This window comes from Bos grunniens, chromosome 25 (assembly GCF_055505025.1).
Source record: "Bos grunniens cultivar Pamir isolate PY7600 chromosome 25, Bosgru_T2T1.0, whole genome shotgun sequence".
Classification (NCBI taxonomy): domain Eukaryota; kingdom Metazoa; phylum Chordata; class Mammalia; order Artiodactyla; family Bovidae; genus Bos; species Bos grunniens.
In genome coordinates this window covers 3,539,838-3,557,875 of record NC_141189.1, presented here as the reverse complement: position 1 = coordinate 3,557,875, position 18,038 = coordinate 3,539,838, and the positions used below count along the sequence as shown (strand labels likewise).

General features: G+C 58.2%; 1 protein-coding gene across 2 annotated transcripts in view; it reads right to left on the bottom strand.

Moving 5' to 3' along the window:
* Window positions 1-2,347: 2,347 nt before the first annotated feature.
* FOXK1 (forkhead box K1) overlaps window positions 2,348-18,038 on the bottom strand; it is a 51,793-nt gene continuing 36,102 nt past the window's right edge. Inside the window, exons 2-9 of one of the 2 annotated variants that reach the window (XM_086373750.1) lie at window positions 17,596-17,781; window positions 6,385-6,583; window positions 5,887-6,033; window positions 5,267-5,460; window positions 4,720-4,886; window positions 4,332-4,616; window positions 3,336-3,560; window positions 2,348-2,828 (exon numbers count right to left, since the gene is read on the bottom strand). In XM_086373750.1, coding sequence (XP_086229876.1) covers window positions 2,572-2,828; window positions 3,336-3,560; window positions 4,332-4,616; window positions 4,720-4,886; window positions 5,267-5,460; window positions 5,887-6,033; window positions 6,385-6,583; window positions 17,596-17,781 — 1,660 coding nt within the window. In that variant the 3' untranslated portion in view covers window positions 2,348-2,571. The remainder of the gene's footprint in view (window positions 2,829-3,335; window positions 3,561-4,331; window positions 4,617-4,719; window positions 4,887-5,266; window positions 5,461-5,886; window positions 6,034-6,384; window positions 6,584-17,595; window positions 17,782-18,038) is intronic. The other variant, XM_086373751.1, reaches the window with a different exon arrangement.

Genomic DNA, 18,038 nt, shown 5'->3' with positions numbered 1-18,038 from the left:
ACGACACTCAGCGGGGTAGGGCAGGGATTTCCGTGACGCCCGCCATGCAGAGCGGCGCCCTCCTGTATCTGGCGCTGGTAAAGGGCGAGTACAGCTGGACGGGCAGGCCTGGTATCGATGGAGAGTGAGCGGCCATGACGACGGGCCCGAGCGCACCTGCCCGGCCGGCCCTCTGCGGAGTCCAGCCCCTGGGTGACCCGAGGCGGCCGTGGCCCCCACGTCAGGCCAGGTTGCTTTTATTTCCCAGCCTCGGGTGGGTTGGTCCATGTGCCACAACCCAGGCATGTGGAAGACCACGGCTGCCGGCTCTCCTGGCTGCTCTGGCTCCTGCAGACGGGTGTGGCGGGGGCGTGTGTGGCCCCACGGCTTGGGGGGCTCTGAGGACACCAGAGATCTTTCCGGCTACAGCAGCATCTTCCCTGGGGAGCTGCGCACTCCTGGCCTCTTGGTCTCAGGACAAGTGCTGGCGGGTACCACGGGCTCTCTGCGGAGATGACCAAAAGCCCACCCAGAGGCTCACCAGGAACCTGGAGTGGCTGGTCCCCTGAACCTGGCCCCACGGGGTCCCTTCTGCCCAGAAGGAGCTAAAAAGGCATGCGCTCGGCACGTGGCAGAGCGTCACTGAGGACACCCCGTCCCGTCTCCCTCCCAGTTCCAGCCACAGACCCCCCTCTGCTCCTTTCTCCCTGAACTACTGCCAGGATGGAACCGTGAGGGAGTCCACGGTAACACACAAAACCAAAATGCCTCGGAAGTCAGGAGAACACAGGGTCGGGCCAGACTGGTCGGGCCAGGCAGAGGGGACGGGGCTGGGCGTGTCCTCTGGCCAGCCGGCCTGGCGTCTGTCTCTGGGGGAGGCGAGCTGTGGCGCAGAGGATGGTCTGTGAGCAAGAAGGCATCTGAGCAAGACCCGTGCAGCCCCAGGGCTGAGCAGCAACATAAGAAAGAGATGATGGCCCCCAGCCCTACCCAGGACCTGCGGAGCCAGCCCGGCAGTGCCTGGATGCCCGTCTCGACCCACTCAGTCTCACGCTCTGCACTCACACCAGACGGGAAGCCATAGAGAACGCCAGGGCGGCGTGGGTGCGGAGCCGGGCACCCGTCCTCCCGTCTCTGACCTCACGGGGGCACCACGGCCACGACGTAGGATGAGGGTCAGTGGCACGGACGCACCTGGCCTGTGGGCTGAGTGAACAACAGCCTGGAGGAAGGACACTCAACACTGGTCCCCGTGGGGGGCCTGGGGACAACCTTGGCGGCGCAAGCGGCCCGCACGCCTGCCCCTGCAGCTGCTATGGCGATTTGGAAGCGGGGAGCCCATGTCCGTGGGGACCCCCAGGGCAGGGCCGACACCAGGCCGGACCTAAGCCACTCTTTGCAGAGACACACTGAACGTTTCCTGAGAGTGCTCTCCCGAGATGTGAAGGACCGGGGGTGCCCTGCTCTGCCCGAGGCCCCCTGAGGGCCCTTGAGCTGGCGAGGGCTGTGGGCCCAGACTGGGGCCTCTGGTGCCATGGGCCGCAGAGCCAGTTCTGGTCGGTCACGGCAGGCAGGCTGTCGGGTGGTAGAGACTCTGGCAGCTGGTGAGGAGGCTGGGCGGGCAGCCGCGGGGCCCCCGGACGTCAGAGCAGCCAGGAAACGGGGCCACTCAGCGTGACCGTTCTCCCGCGGGGGCGGCCACGTCCTTCCTACCCCAGCAACCTGGTGTGGCCGGAACGAGGGTGGACGCTGCAGGTGGGCCTCTCATCCAAACAGCTCTCTGCCCTGAGCGCCAGTCCGGGAGGCCGTCGGTCTTCCTTGAAGTTAGCAGACGGAGCGGCAAGAGTTCACTCTGTGGGGACCGATGCCGGGAAGACCCAGACACCCAGCTGTTAGAGCGTCTTTGGGTGGAAACCTCAGAACGATCCCAGAAGGGCGATCCCTTCTGTGTCTGTCTCAGGCCGTCAGTGAAGCCTCAATTCCGCCTTTTAACAAAACCGGAAACACGTGGGGCTCAAAGCCAGACCAGACCCCTCCCCTCTGTCCAGCGAACGATGACACTTTCGGTGTCACTTTAGAAGCAGCAGCGACGGGGATGGTCTGACAGCTGGCAGCTCTGCGTCTCTCTCGCCCAGGTCCTGTCTCTTACAGACAGGGCTGGTGCCGCCGGCCCGTGCTTCCATACCATCTGGGGGTGAAGGTACCCCGGGAGCCTGGCTTCTGTGCGGGGCCGGGCCGCCTGGACATGTTCCAGGAGACGCTGGGCTGCGACCTTCTTCCCACGCCCTTGGCGAAAGGCCTGGGGAGAAAAGGCAGTGCTGGCAGAGTGGAGAAGGAAACGAAGAAAAAGAATTCCAGAATCGTACAATCAGCTGTCTGAACGAGTTTATGTGTTTTTGTTTGACTCCAGATTGGGGGCAGGAGGACGGGTGTCCGGGTGCGGGCAGGTGGAGGTGTCCCGCCCGTGGGGCCCTGCACTCGGCCCACTGGGAGCTTTCCCGTCTCAGTCCCAGGGGCGGCGGGGTCAGCCGCCCTGGTCCGGCCACGGAGCTCTGTCTGGCGTGTGTCCCACTCCACCTCCACGCCACAATGTCACTCCCCGGTCCCGGGGCCCTGTGGGCCGGCGGCTGCCATCACACCGGCCTGTGCAGTCACAGTCCCCACAGGCTCCTCCACTCGGGACCTCTTGACCTCGGGCTCTCCGGTGGGGGAGGCGGAGGTGGCGGTGGGGGGCGCCGTGCTGGTGGCTGCCGCTGGCTCCTCGGGCCCTACCTCGCACACGCGTGTGACCACCACCGGTGTGGACGAGCTAGCCTGGGCCGCGAGGAGCTGCAGAGGGCTGGTGAGGGCTAGGGTGGAGAGAGAGAGAGTCACGTTGCGGAGCTGGTCGGACCAGCGCCACCACACGAGGGCGAGGAGGGCGAGGAGACAGCTCCCCAGCACGCCGGGCACCGCCTGGTACAGCCAAGGGCAGCTCCTGGGCGCCAGCCCCTTCCGGCCCCCACCCCGGGGGCCTCCAACCCTGTCCCCCCTCTTTCGGTTGCTTCTGTGTGGGGATCCCCTGTACACCCTGACGGCTCCCACGTCACCCCAGCGGGTTGAGCCCTGGCCTCGGGCGCCCTCGCCCCCGCCGCTTTAACTGTGCAGTGCTGAGTGCCTTCCCATCCCCTCTGACGCTGTCCCCGCAGGGTGCTCCCTCGGGGCTCCCTCGGCCTCAAATCCCAGCCCGGACACAGAGCAAGTGCTCAGGAAACTGGCCGGATGAACTGAGGAGACATGCTCGCTGAACTGACCCTGGTTGGGCTGGCGCTCAGGGCCGAGTGGGGCAGAAGGGGCCGCCCCAGGTGGGGCCTCACCGTAAGCGTTGCCGGCGAGGCTGCTTGTGGGGACGGCATGCTTGCCGTTCTGAGTGACGGCCCGGACTGGGAGGTGGTGCTGCCCCAGGGTCACTGGTGTGGCTGGCTGCAGGATGGCGACTGTGTGTCCGGGGACCCCCGGGGCCATCTGGCTGGCCACCGTCTGGATCACCCGGCTGGCAGCAGGGATGGTGGCGAGTGCGATGGTGGGCTTCTCTTCCAAGCCTGCAGGGGCGGCACGCGTCAGAGCCACGGTCACGGCCCTGCGGGGGTGCCCCTGGGCGGGGCGGGGGGCCAAGGGCCTGAAGCCGGGACACTGGGCAAAGACCTGGGTTCTTAAAAGAAAACTCCCACTGATGGAATGTTTTGAAACAAGAGAAATACAAGCCATAGGGTTTTAGGGGAAATTTTAAATACTGCATACTTTAACCAAAGCAAGTTTAATCTAAGAAAGAATGGGTATCATCTGGAATGAAACGATTTGCACTTGGAGCTATGACCTAGCTTTCTCTCACCAAAATGCACGTCTTTAGGACGGGATCAGAAGGGATGTCACTGCTGGGATGAGCCGCCTGCCATCCCTAAGACACTGCTTCATTCAGAGTGTCGGCTCCAGGGCCTCCGAAAGCACTGATGGTATTCCCAACCATCACCGTGTTAATCCTCTGGGACTCTGACTTCTAACTCAGGACTCTGTGACTCTTTCACTCCGAAGGACATCTAAGGAGCCCTCGCTGGGGGCTCCAGTCTGAGGCCCCACACCTAGTCCAGGGGCGCCTGGAGCCCCAGATGCTGCTTGCAGGGAGCGGCATTTCAGATGATCAGCGCTGCTTCATAGGAACGTACCCCCGGAAAACGGGAGGGTACGAGGGGTGACCCTTCAGAGACATCCCGCCCGAGATGGCCTGAGCCCCACGGCCCAGGCTGATGGCTCCACCTTGAAGACCCACGCGAGCCGGACGCGACCCCACCAAGGTGACCGTATGGTCAGCTTACCTCTCGCTTCGCCACCCAGGTCCAGCACGGCCGTGCCCGCTGCCTCGTGGGCGCCCCCCGCCGCTGCCTGGCTGGCAAGAATGTATCCGTTGGCAGAGCTGGCGGAGGTGGTGACCACCCTGAGCATGGTGACCGGGGGCGCCTGCTGCACCACGTGGATGGCGTGGCCCGAGGGCTGCTGGGCCGTCACTATGGAAGCCGGCACATAGGCTACGGGCTTGGCCACCAGGCTGGGTGGCCGGGGCGGCACGGCCACAATCACCGGCTGGGCACTGACCGGAGAGCCTGCAGAGGAGGGCTGGGTCAGCGGGGCCCCGCACACGCCCTGCTGGGGGGCTCGCGGCTCTGAGTCCCAGGACATCAGACGAGAGGGCGAGGCCGGGCTTACCGGGTGCGCTTTGGGAATAGCGGTACTCGGGAACAGAAGTTAACTTGGCCCCAAAGTCAGGGTCGTGTGGAATGGGCGAGCCCTCCCGGGACAGGCACTCTGGAGTCTGCAGGCCACTGGAACGCGGGGACATCAGCCCAGGGTGGGTGGGTGAAGCCGGGGCGCTCCTAGGAGATGGGGACACGGGACTGTGGCAGTGAGCGTGCCCGAGTGCTGCCCGACCCTGCGGCCACAGCTGGCCGCCCGCCACATGAACCACCGCCCCACGATCCTGGGCCTGGGGAAGGCCACGACCAGCGCGTTCACCTCCGAGGGGCCTGGCCAGCCCCCCCTGGAAAGCGGCTTGTGCTTCTACATTAAGAACAGCAGTCCTGCTGGGATGGGCACCAACCTCCCCCGGGACAAACTAACACCCGGAGAGCAAAGCTCATCGTGGGAATCCGGCCGACGCCCTCTCCCTGCCTCTCGGGCCCAAGCTGGTCTCTCCGAGAAAAGGTGAGGCGGCTTCACTGGCCGCAGCCGCGGGGGTGGCGGGGCGGGGGCTCACCTGGATGACAGTGGCCCAAACGGGGTGCGGAAGCAGGAGACGCCCCGCTGCCTCCGTTTCCGGAACGCCTGCTCCACCAGCTTGGCCTCTGAAGCAGGGTCTATCCGCCAAAAGGATCCCTTCCCCGGCTCCTCCTGGGAGCGAGGGACCTTGATGAAGTAGCGGTTCAGGGAGAGGTTGTGGCGGATGGAGTTCTGTGGGCAGAGCGGGGAGTCATGGGTCATGGTGGGTGTGGCTCTGACCCGCGCAGGCCCGGCGTGGGTCAGGGCCGGAGGGGCCCTGGGCACAGAGGTGTCACAGTGGTCGTGCCTGTGAAAATTCAGCACGGGCTCATGAGCAGCCCTTACAGAAAAGCCAGAACGTTAAGGAGAAGCCCTTGCTCAGGGGACGCCAGGTTCAGAACGTGTGCTGAGCCAACTAGAACACTGGACGAAGGTCTTATGAACCTAAACAAGAAGTCTGTGGAGAGCAGGGACGCATGTTTGCAAGGTCACAGAGGAGCGCCCCGTGCACTGAGCCTGGGGACATTTTCCCGTCTGTGGGCTCCCAGGAGGGACGACGGACTCTGGGGGTAGGGTCGGGGTCACAGTGTACGGCCCGGGGATCGGGAAGGGGCGCACCTGCCAGCCCTTGTCGGCCGTGCGGTAGTAAGGGTAATGCTTGGTGATGTGTGCGTAGATTCCGCTCAGAGTCAGCTGCCGGTCCTGCGCGGACGAGATGGCCTGCACGATGAGCTGAGCATACGAGTACGGCGGCTTCGACTCATCCTGGGGGTGCAGACGAGGGGGTGAGCCTGGAGAGACGCGTTTCCAATCCAGCCACCCCCCTCCAGAGAGGACACAGGTTCTCAGGGTGTCTAAGAACATCACCCCCACCTCCTCCTGGGGGTTTAGACGAGGAGGAGCCAATTCTGCTTCATGGGGGAAAGTCAGGTTTGATTCTGAAATTTCTCACCTCCTCTGCAAACTGATTTAAGGACAGCTGTCTGATGGGAACGAAGTAAGACTAAGCTGGGAGGCGAGAAGCCTGACGCCCTCCCGGAAACTGTAAGGAGGCTCTGGAGCCGACCCGGCCCCGCAGACGAGACAAGGGGGGCTCGGGGAGGAGAGCAGGGACACCTGCACCCGCCGGGCACCAGCCAGTGCGCCCAGGGCTGAGACCTTGGGGCTGTCCCCTCCGGACGTGTCGGCCTGCTGCTCGGAGGCGGCCCTCGCGGCGAACTCTGCGGCCAGCTGCAGGTCGGAGGTCACGTTCTGGACGGAGCGGTAGCTGGAGGAGCCGGCCCCTCGGGGGCTAGCTGGGCAGGAGTTGGGGACACTGCGGAGAGAAAGGACACGTCCTGAGGTTTGACTCCGGACCTAGGCGGCCGCTGTCCCGCCCTACGGGACGTCCGCGCTGCACCGAGGGGGCGCGGTGCCCTCACTCGGCCACACGGGGGCGCCCGAGGGGAGGCCGCGCAGAGACACGTGCTCGGCCCGTTCCACCACCCCGAGCCCCCGGCCTCGGGCTTGCGCTCCTCTCCGGTTGGAAACTGCGCGCCTGTCCGGGGGCGGGAAGCGGCGGGGCTCCCCCTCCGCACCGCAGTGCTTTCGGTGCAAGGGCCGCTCGGCCCGCCCCGTCCCGCCCAGGGCTCCACCAACAGGCGTGGCCCGGTTCCTGCCGCTAACCAGTTGGCTGCGGTTGTCAAGCCGTGTGGAAATTTTGGTTTTGAAAATTAAAAGTATTCAGAGAAAACCGTCATAAACTCTAAAAGTGGGTCACAAATCCAGGTATGAGGTGCCCCGAGCTGGGGGCTGACCAGAGCTTGGAGGTCACCGTCTCCTTCCACGCATCCCCAGCCTCCCTGTGTCCACCTCCCACCTGCAGGGGGGCCTCCCAGGCCCACTCCCCACAGCCCGCGAGGGCGTCTTCCTTCACTGTCCAAGGGACAAGACGCCCCCAACTCCCCTGTAAGTCAAGTTCATATGAAAGCCCTCCATGCCAGTTTCCTGGACACAGACGCAAAGCCTCCTCTCTGGCTGGGCTGCTGTCTCTGGCTTCCCTGCCCGGCTCCTCCAAGGTGGGGAGCCATCTGTGGCTCGTAGGAAGGGCTCAAGAGATAGTTACTGATCTCAGGGAGGGATGAAGGAAAAAGCAAAACACTGTGTCTGAGAAAAAGGGGACAGTTGATATTAATGATGAATTCCACCTCCGTCACCCACTTTGGGGTCGGGAATCCCAGCAACCCAGGTGGGAATTTTCAGGAATCAGTCCCCTCTCAACTAGACTCTGCAGATACAGAGACAGGTTAAGTCGTGCAAGTATAGACACTTTAACCAACAATAATAAACCAGCTGCTGAGAGGTAGGAAGCAGTAATAAAAACAGCTCTTTCTGAATTTCATTTTGAACCAAACATACAAAACCCAAGCTTTTAAAGTAAGGTGGGAGGGGAGGGAAAGTGTTTTACTGGTAACACGTTCACAGACTCGGCATCAGGTTTCCAAACGCGTCGATCGGGGAACCAAACACCTCAGCAGGTGGGGGTTCAACTCGGACGGGGGTGGGGGAGGGGGTCCTGAAGATTCTCTCCTGAAGATGCTGCAGGACCTGCCACTGCAGAGGCGCCGGGGCACCGTCTCCAGTCCCAGAGGGGTTCAGTGCCGCTCTGGACAACACCTAGGCCATGCTCTGACCACAGGGGTGAGAAGCGTGCTCCAGAAACACACAAGCCCCCAGCAGACAGGTCAGGTGATGTCCAGCTTGGTGGGCGTGCAGGGCTCCTCTGGGAAAACCTCGCTGGCATCTGCCGTACGTGACCCACGTGGCATCCTGACTAGTGCAGACGGCAGACAGGACTCTGGGCTTGGGCTCTGGGGTCCACTGCCCGTCCCACGTCCACACTTTGTAGAACATCTCAGAAGGTTTACATCTAACCCTCCAAAGGCAAAGCCCAGAGAAAAGGCTGTCACTCCCACAGAAGTTTCCAGTGGAAACAGACAGCAAGACTGGCTCCCCAGCGGGAGCAGAGGCCACTTTCCACAGCGGGGGAGGCTGGCGCTGACAGCCCCTCCCCAGGGAAGCTTCCTTGGGCACAGAGCAACGCTGACGCCCAGAGGGCCTGGGGGGCTTGGTCTGGAGAGCGTGTGTTCATGCGCGTGGCGGCCCCAGCCTCAATAAACCTCATTCAGCTGTCTCTGCGGGCTGGCCTGGGCCCAGAGGGCTGTGCCTGGTACCCGGCCGCCCTGGGGTCACACGTCCCGGGTGGGCAGAGCTGGAGGTAGGCGAGCAGGACACCTCTGGGTGGAGAATGTGCGATTCAGAGATGACTGGAGAAATTGACCAACGCACTGAGTGTCCCCCAAGGGAGTTTCCTAGTCCAGGTCAAATCTCTTGACCATCCACAAAACAGGGAAGATCCACAGAATAAACACACAGGGCATCTCTAGAGGGTCCCTGCTGTGACACCAGGCTTGAGTAAAGAGCTGCTTGCTCCAGTGGCAACCAGTCCCAGGAGCTCAGGCTGAAGTGTGAACGGCACATGGCCACTCAGGGGACAGTAACCAACAATTGTGACATTGATCTCAGTGAGGAGGAAAAGCCAAGTCCTTTATCCAACAGGCAGGCAGTCCAATGATCTGAGACTGAGAAACCAGTGAGGAGGTGCCGAGGGGCATGAGGACCAGTGGGCGTGGCTAGCCTGCAGTAGCCTCTGCTTTCTTCAGTTCAGTCGCTCAGTCATGTCCGACTCTGCGACCCCACGGACTGCAGCACGCCAGGCTTCCCTGTCCATCACCAACTCCCAGAGCTTGTTCAGACTCATATCCATCAAGTCAGTGATGCCATCCAACCATCTCATCCTCTGTCATCCCCTTCCCCGCCTTCAATCTTTCCCAGCATCAGTGTCTTTTCCAATGAGTCAGCTCTTCGCATCTGGTGGCCAAAGTATTGGAGTTTCAGTTTCAGCATCGGTCCTTCCAATGAATATTCAAGACTGATTTCCTTTAGGACTGACTGGCTGGATCTCCTTGCAGTCCAAGGGACTCTCAAGAGTCTTCTGCAACACCACAGTTGAAAAGCACCAATTCTTCGGCGCTCAGCTTTCTTTATGGTCCAACTCTCACATCCATACATGACCACTGGGAAAACCACAGCTTTGATTGGACGGACCTTTGTTGGTAAAGTAATGTCTCTGCTTTTTAATATGCTGTCTAGGTTGGTCATAACTTTCCTTCCAAGGAGCAGGAGTCTTTTAATTTCATGGCTGAAGTCACCATCTGCAGATTCTGGAGCCTGAGAAAATAAGTCTGTCACTGTTTCCCTGTCTATTTGCCATGAAGTGATGGGACCAGATGCTATCTATGATCTTCATTTTTTGAATGCTGAATTTTAAGCCAGGTTTTTCACTCTCCTCTTTCATCAAGAGGCTCTTCAGTTCCTCTTTGCTTTCTGCCATAAGGATGTTGTCATCTGCATATATAAGATTACTGATATTTCTCCCAACAATCTTGATTCCAGCTTGTGCTTCATCCAGCATGTCTCATGCTATACTCTGCACGTAAGTTAAATAAGCAGGGTGACAATATACAGCCGTGATGTACTCCTTTTCCTATTTGGAACCAGTATGTTGTTCCATGTCTAGTTCTAACTGTTGCTTCTTGACCTGCATACAGGTTTCCCAAGGAGCAGGTCAGGTGGTCTGGTATTGCCATCTCTTGAAGAATTTTCCACAGTTTGTTGTGATCCACACAGTCAAAGGCTTTGGTGTAGTCAGTAGAGCAGAAGTAGCGTGTGAGATGAGTGCAACTGTGCGGTTTGAGCGTTCTTTGGCATTGCCCTTCTTTGGGAGTGGAATGAAAACTGACCTTTTCCAGTCATGTGATTGCTGCTGGGTTTTCCAAATTTGCTGGCATACTGAGTGCAGCACTTTCTCAGCATCATCTTTTAGGATTTGAAATAGCTCAATTGGAATTCCATCACCTCCACTAGCTTTGTTTGTAGTGATGCTTCCTAAGGCCCACTTGACTTTGCATTCCAGGATTTCTGGCTCTAGGTGAGTGAGCACACCATCGTGGTTATCTGGGTCGCTGAGATCTTTTTTGTATAGATTTGTGTATTCTTGCCACCTCGTCTTAATATTTTCTGCTTCTGTTAGGTGCATGTCCTTTATTGAGCCCATCTTTGCATGAAATGTTCCCTTGGTAGCTCTCATTTTCTTGAAGAGATCTCTAGTCTTTCCCATTCTATTATTTTCCTCTATTTCTTTGCATTGATCAGTTAGGAAGGCTTTATCTCTCTGGAACTCTGCATTCAAATGGGTATATCTTTCCTTTTCTCCTTTGCCTTCCATTTCTCTTTTCTCATCTATTTGTAAGACTTCCTCAGACAACCATTTTGCCTTTTTGCATTTCTTCTTCTTGGGGATGGTCTTGATCACCGCCTCCTATACAATGTCACAAACCTCCGTCCATAGTTCTTCAGGCATTCTGTCTATCAGACCTAATCCCTTGAATCTATTTGTCACTTCCACTGTATAATCATAAAGGATTTGATTTAGGTCATACCTGAATGGTCTAGTGGTTTTCCCTACTTTCTTCAATTTAAGTCTGAACTTGGCAATAAGGAGTTCATGATCTGAGCCACAGTCAGCTCCTGGTCTTGTTTTTGCTGACTGTATAGAGCTTCTCCATCTCTGGCTGCAAAGAATATAATCAATCTGATTTTGGTACTGACCATCTGGTGATGTCCATGTGTAGAGCCTTCTCTTGTGTTGTTGGAAGAGGGTGTTTGCTATGACCAGTGGGTTCTCTTCGCACAACTCTGTTAGCCTTTGACCTGCTTCATTTTGTACTCCAAGGCCAAATTTGCCTGTTACTCCAGGCATCTCTTGACCTCCTACTTTGGCATTCCAGTCCCCTATGATGAAAGGGGTTATTTCTAGAAGGTCTTGTAGGTCTCTCTTTTTTCTTTTTGGTGTTAGTTCTAGAAGGTCTTGTAGGTCTTCATAGAACCGTCAGCTTCAGCTTCTTCTGCATTAGTCATTGGGTTTCTTTCTTAGGTGCACGTATTATTTTGATAAGAATAAAAAGCATGAGCGCAATTAGTACTGCCTTTCCCTGTGGGCACCCGCTGAGCATGCAGCCCAGACACCCAATGGTTTTGCTGGAGAGAACGACCTCCGAGGAGCCTCGGTTTCCTCATCTGCAAAGAGCTGGATGGCAGGGGAGCGCTGAGCAGGGAACTGCGGGGCGAAGGGTGTACTGGGCACCCCGCCCTCCTCGCAGGCCTGGCAGGAACGTCAGAGCCAGCTCTTTTTTAATCGCTGTTCTTAAAATGCTGTGGCTCACGACCCTAATGAGAGTATTGTAAACAAAATAATCAAAGCTCAGGGTTTGACGGCCTCAGCATGAGCCGTTTATAGACGTTTCAGAGAGGCGACAGGCTTCCCTGATGGCTCAGCTGGTAAAGAATCCGCCTGCAATGCAGGAGACCTGGGTTCAACCCCTGGGTTGGGAAGATCCCTTGGAGAAGGGAAAGGCTACCCTCTCCAGTATTCTGGCCTGGAGAAGTCCATGGACTATACAGTCCATGGGGTTGCAAAGAACTGGACACGACTAAGTGACTTTCATTCACTCACTCACTCACTCAGAGAGGCGACTTCAAAGCAGACTGGCTGCTGAGCTGCCCACAAGACTAAGAAACCGGCAATGGCTGCGTGGCTCTTGTAGGGGAACTGGTCAACCGAGGCCATGTCAAAACAGTCTACCGTGCAGCCACGAGTGATGCGGTGACAAGGAAAGGGGCTGAGACAGAGGGACAGGAGGAAAGGGTCTCTGCAGGACCCTCTGGGCTCCACAGCGCCCTTCCGGGGCGGGGGCACACGTACTGACACCCATGCGACGAGCTCTCTGCTCGTTCACATGAAGAGGCCCCTGTAGACGTCGCTCCAGGAGTGTCACTGAGGTGATTTCACTTTCTGAAACATCTCTATTTTGTGTAGTGCGCACATAGTATTTCTGTAATCTGGGGGGAAAACAAAGAACAGGCAAAGAGAATTCATGGAAGCCAGTTTCTCAGCACTCTCTTAACCAGGTCTGTGCCCCCGAAGAGAAACTCTGTGCTGTGAAACCCTGGGAAGTGACTGCAGAAGGGGGAGCTGGTGTCTGAAATGCATGTCGTGTCAGAACATTGGAGAGCCGGCCTGAGCTCAGACCTCCCAGCGCCTCTCTCTCCAAGCAGGCAGGGGGCAGATCTGGGAGCGGAGGGGGCCCCAGGCCTCCCTCTGCTCCTCCCCCTCGCTCTGCCTGCTTCCTGAACCACAGCTGTCATCTGGAAAGGAAGGGCCCTCGGTGGCAGGATGCCAGGCGGGCGCTGCCCTGAAGGCACAGCCAGGAACACCAGAGGCAGGATCTTCAGGGCCCCAGGGTCCCCCTGGAGACGGGGCTACAGCACAAGCCTAGCCCACCTCCTCTCAAGAACTGACGGCCCAAAGGCCCCCTGGTCCCAACTCCCAGAGAGGCAGGAAGAGAACCACAAAGAAGACGGAAGGCCGCATCTTTCTGTGTCCATGAACCAATTTTTATCTTTCCCCAGTTTCCAGATGAGGAAAGGGACCATGTGGGTGCGGGGGTGTGTGTGGGAGGTACGGTGAGGACCACAGGTGCACAGGCAGCCTCCCCTCCGGGTCATCGGGAGAACCGAGGAAAGGCAGAGTAAGTCACTCTCAGGCAGGATCCAGAGTTTGCCAGAAACACAACAGCCATTCTCAGGCCCCATCCAAGCTCAGAAGACACACGGCGTTGCAGAGCGAGTGAGGACTGACTCTCCCGCCACAGTGAAGCCGCAATGGACTGCCAGGTCAGGGTGACAAGTGGTTTAGGAACCGAGGCCAGCGGCTTAATGTTTATTTCATACAGGGTTCCGCTAACCTTGGATGAATTCCACAAAGCAGGTTACTTTTGGTTTTGTGATCTCTATGTTAGAAAAATCAAGAAAGGCCTTTCTCAAGAAATAGCTTCCAGTCTTCGTTGAGACGTTCAGTTGTGTCCGACTCTTTGCGAGCCCATGGACTGCAGCCCAGCAGGCTCCTCTGTCCTTGGGATTCCCCAGGCAAGAATACTGGAGTGGGTTGCCATTTTCTCCTCCAGGGGAATCTTCCCGACCCAGGGGTCGAACCGAGGTCTCCCCCATTGCAGGAGGATCCTTTACTGTCTGAGCCACCAGTCCGCTGCTCTATCCGTCCTGCCCCCCTTCTCAGGTTGAATTCCAGCAGTTTTCTTTAAACTGCAGCTCTAAGGATTAGTCTCTTTTTGTAACACTCGGAAAATGATTAACCAGTTGGTTCTTTCTTAAAACCACCAGTTCAGTGCAAAACGGGGAAAGAAAAAAAAAAAGTCAACAAAACGCTGCTTAAGATAGCAGAACTTGTTTCAAAGAGAGTTCATTCATGTTCTGGGTGGAGTACTTCAGGGCAGGGAAAAAACCGCACACACCCGCCCCCGCCCCCGCCCCCACTCGGCCAGCAGGGAGGAGGGCGGGGCGGCGGGGCAGCCCCGACGGGTCCAGCCGCCCCCTAGTCCTGGAGAGGACCCGCCCCAAACCCGCTCCGGAGAGGGCCGGCCCAGACCGAGCTCTCCGAGCCCCAGCTAGCCGACAGACCCGGCTGCGGGCACAGACGCGGCAATAGAGGCCTGGGCGGGGGGAGGAGGAGGCGGGGTGCGCGGCCTACGGGAACCCCCGCGGCCCGGGCCGCAGCCTACCTCCCCGGCGATCCGCTGGGACCTGGGGCGCAGGGAGGGGCTGGGAAAGAGAGGGCAGCTGTTTGTAAACACGCCGGCCCCACCCAGCTCCTGCGCCTGGGCGGGAGCAAGGAGATCCGGGCAGTAAAACCTCAAAAGGCCTCTGAGGTTTCCAGCGCGCAGTCCGCCGCGCGGAGACAAGCGGATGTAAACAGAAATTCTTCCCTGTGACACTTAGAGGCCAAGAGTGCGGGAGCCCGTCTCAAAGCTACCGCTTTCCCGCAAAGATGCTCCAACCTGTGTGGGCACCGGAGACCCCATGCGGCCCGCCCCAGCCCCTCTCCAAGCCCCGCCCCCCCACCGGCCCCGCAGCCCCTCTCTGAGCCCCGCCCCCTACCCCCGGGCTAGGCCCGGTTCTGCTCAGGGAACCCCTTCTACCCTAACCCTGGCCCACTCAAGAGCCGCCGCCGCCTCCCCCAGGCACACAGGCCTCCACACTCGCGGGCTCACTACTCCAGCTCGACCTGCTGACCGCTGCTTTTATTCAAAATGTTACTGGGAATTATATTTATTCTATGAAGCTCTCCAGGAACAAACCAAAACACTTTCTGCTCGTAAAAGCCGTCCATGTGGCTGGATCCTAAGCTGATTGTTCACAGCCCCGTGCCAGTCTGAGCTGGTTTCGGCGGACGTGCAAGGGCCTGGGAGGGCCGCCGCGCCCGGCCGGAGACAGGCCCTTGGGCTCCCGGTGGCGTGGGGCACGTGCCTGGCCAGCGTCCCCGCCCCTGCCCCGAGGTGCTGCGGGGTGAAGGTGTCAGAGCACGGCTTCGGTACCAGCTCCCCGCGCTATGCACGCCGCACAGTGCGCCCGTTTCCAGCGCACGACTCGGGGGCTTTTAGTGTCCGGAGTGGTGTGAACACCACCTCGCCCCACAACATGGTCATCACCCCAGAAAGAAGAAACCCAGGACAGGGGCCGTCACTCCCTTAAACCTCGCGAGTCCCTGGCCACTGCTATCTCCTGCCTCCTCTAAGGCTGTGCCTACGCTGGGCACTGCCTGTCAACGGAAGCACACGGCTTGTGGGCGCCTGCGGACTGGTTCCTCTCCTTCTGCATCACATTCTCAGGGGTCACCAGGTGCCAGCACTTTGCTCCCTTTTATTCTCCACGCGGTGGCTGTAACACGGTTTCCCTCCACTCAGCGGCTGATGGACAGCTGAGTTGTTTCCATTTTGGAGGCGGCTATGAATAACACTTAAAGCTCAACATTCAGAAAACGAAGATCATGGCATCCGGTCCCATCACTTCATGGGAAATAGACGGGGAAACAGTGTCAGACTTTATTTTTCTGGGCTCCAAAATCACTACAGATGGTGACTGCAGCCATGAAATTAAAAGACGCTTACTCCTTGGAAGGAAAGTTATGACCAACCTAGATAGCATATTGAAAAGTAGAGACATTACTTTGCCAACAAAGGTCCGTCTAGTCAAGGCTATGGTTTTTCCTGTGGTCATGTATGGATGTGAGAGTTGGACTGTGAAGAAGGCTGAGCGCCGAAGAATTGATGCTTTTGAACTGTGGTGTTGGAGAAGACTCTTGAGAGTCCCTTGGACTGCAAGGAGATCCAAACAGTCCATTCTGAAGGAGATCAGCCCTGGGATTTCTTTGGAAGGAATGATGCTAAAGCTGAAACTCCAGTACTTTGGCCACCTCATACGAAGAGTTGACTCATTGGAAAAGACTCTGATGCTGGGAGGGATTGGGGGCAAGAGGAGAAGGGGACGACAGAGGATGAGGTGGCTGGATGGCATCACTGACTCGATGGATGTGAGTCTCAGTGAACTCTGGGAGTTGGTGATGGACAGGGAGGCCTGGCGTGCTGCGATTCATGGGGTCGCGAAGAGTCGGACACGACTGAGCGACTGATCTGATCTGATCTGATGAATAACACTGAGGTTTCCAAGGAGACCTCACGACCCAGTGCGTTGCTGGGCGGTTAAGGTAAACTTTTAATGTCTTGGAGAACTGCAAGACTGTTTCCCAAAGTGGCTGCTTCGTTTTACGACATAATTTTTTTATCGGTGCATAAATTATAGATGTATGAGTGCCACAGCATTTTCATAGCATAGCTTCATCGTGAACTCAAGTGGAGCCCTCATGTTTTAGGCTGTTATCAGGATAGATGTCAGAAAGGGCAGGGAGGTGGTGTACATTTCAGGTTGGAGAACAGAGCTATTGCTGGAAACCTGAAAAGAGCTTAGGACGGAATCCCTCTCATAAATCCCTAAGGACTAAATAGAACAGTGTAGGTACAGCTGCTGAGCGGCAGGCCTGGCCCACGGCAGGTCTCGCCACTCACTGCTCCTCCCTGTCACCCCGGGCCACCGTGGGCTTCATCACCAGAGAAGACAAGGTCCGAGGAGGCTGCAGAGACCTGCTCCTGGGTCTCCCACCAACTGGAGATGCGGCCAGAACCAGAACTGGGGTCCCAGACCTGAGTTCTGGGCTGTGACATTTCAAAGGCATCCCTGAGCTCTTTCCGCAAGAGAAACACGCCTGCTCACCGGCTTGGGAGGGAACTGACTCCCGAAAGCTGGATGCAAATGACTCCCACCTGGTCACAGACACGGGGTTGGAGAACACGGGGCACACGTGAGGCCAGCGACCATGACGAGATGAACCAACCTGAGCTCCTAAATGTAAACCTTTAAAGGTGCAAAACCAGGGCCCCCACCCGGGCTGGTTGGCCAGAGAGTGACTGTCACCGATGACACCTGCGGGGTGCCGGGCGCCAGCTCTGCTGGGGGAGCGCAATCAGAGTGTGGTCCCCAGGGACCCTGAGACCGTTTCAGGGGGGACATGAGCTCGAAACTAGCTTCATGTTGACCCCGAGACATGGTCTGCCTCTCTATCTCCAGGGCCCATCTCGTGTTAAAATGTCAACGAAGCAGTAAACTGCTTTACAGTTAATTAAATCTCGATCCTCAAATCCATGTCTTCCAACGTGTTTTTACAACAAAAGGGGAAGAAGGCACGGGACCCGCTGTGTTCCTGGGGGCAGCTCGCCCCACCTCTCCCCCTCCCCAGCCTCTGGTTGTGGGCGTCACCCTCAAGCCTCCCCACAGGGGTTCTCTTTGTATAGCACGCCAAGGATGAGAACGTTTGAGGACCTGCCTTTCTTCGACATCTAGATTAATTTCTAAAACTTTGGAAAGGAGTTCTACAAGTTTAGAAAAACCAAGTCCACCAAATCCGGGTATACAAACCCTCCTTTTAAATAGTGTCACTGTCTGTAAAACAAATGTACCTATGCCTGCTTTCCGAGGCCCTAATGCACAGAATTTCACACGGGAAGAGTGACTAATAGGTAGTGATTCTTCACTTTGTAAGATCATTCTCCAGAGACTCGGTTCAAGTTGTCAGGTCCCCTGATGCGCTTAAAATAGTTTCAAATTTTCCGCCCACGGCCCATTTTCCAGAAACAGACTCCACAGTGTATCAAGCACAGAACACCCTCTTTGTATCACTTTCCTCTTCCTCAGCCGCGTTCTGGAGGCCAGCGCCCTGGGTTCGCTGGGCAGCGGCGGCATGGGGCCGGCCGGGCCGCTCACCTGATGGTGCCGGTCGGGGAGGGGATGGGGCTGACCAGGCTCCGGAGGTCCGGCTCCGGGATGTGGATCTTCAGCGGGGAGATCTGCGGGTAGAGCGGCCGCAGCGGGGACGCGGGGGCCTCCTCCTGGTGGTACAGCGACGTGAACTGGATCTTTATCGCCGTGCTGGGGAAGCGCAAGGTGCACCTGCAACGGAAGGGCAGCGGGCGTTAGAGGGGTGCGGCGGCCGGTGCACCCCGTGCGTGGCGATGGGCCTTGCCGTGCGCGCCCACCCGCCCAAACCGCGCCCGATGCGCGTCCTCGGCTCCCGGGACAGGACCGGCCGGGCACGGCACAGACCCTCGCCCCCACCCGGCCCCCACCCTACCCGTGTCCCCGCCCACGCCAGCAGCTGGCCGAGTGCTCCCCGCCCCGGAGCAGCAGCAGCAACAGCCGCATGTGCG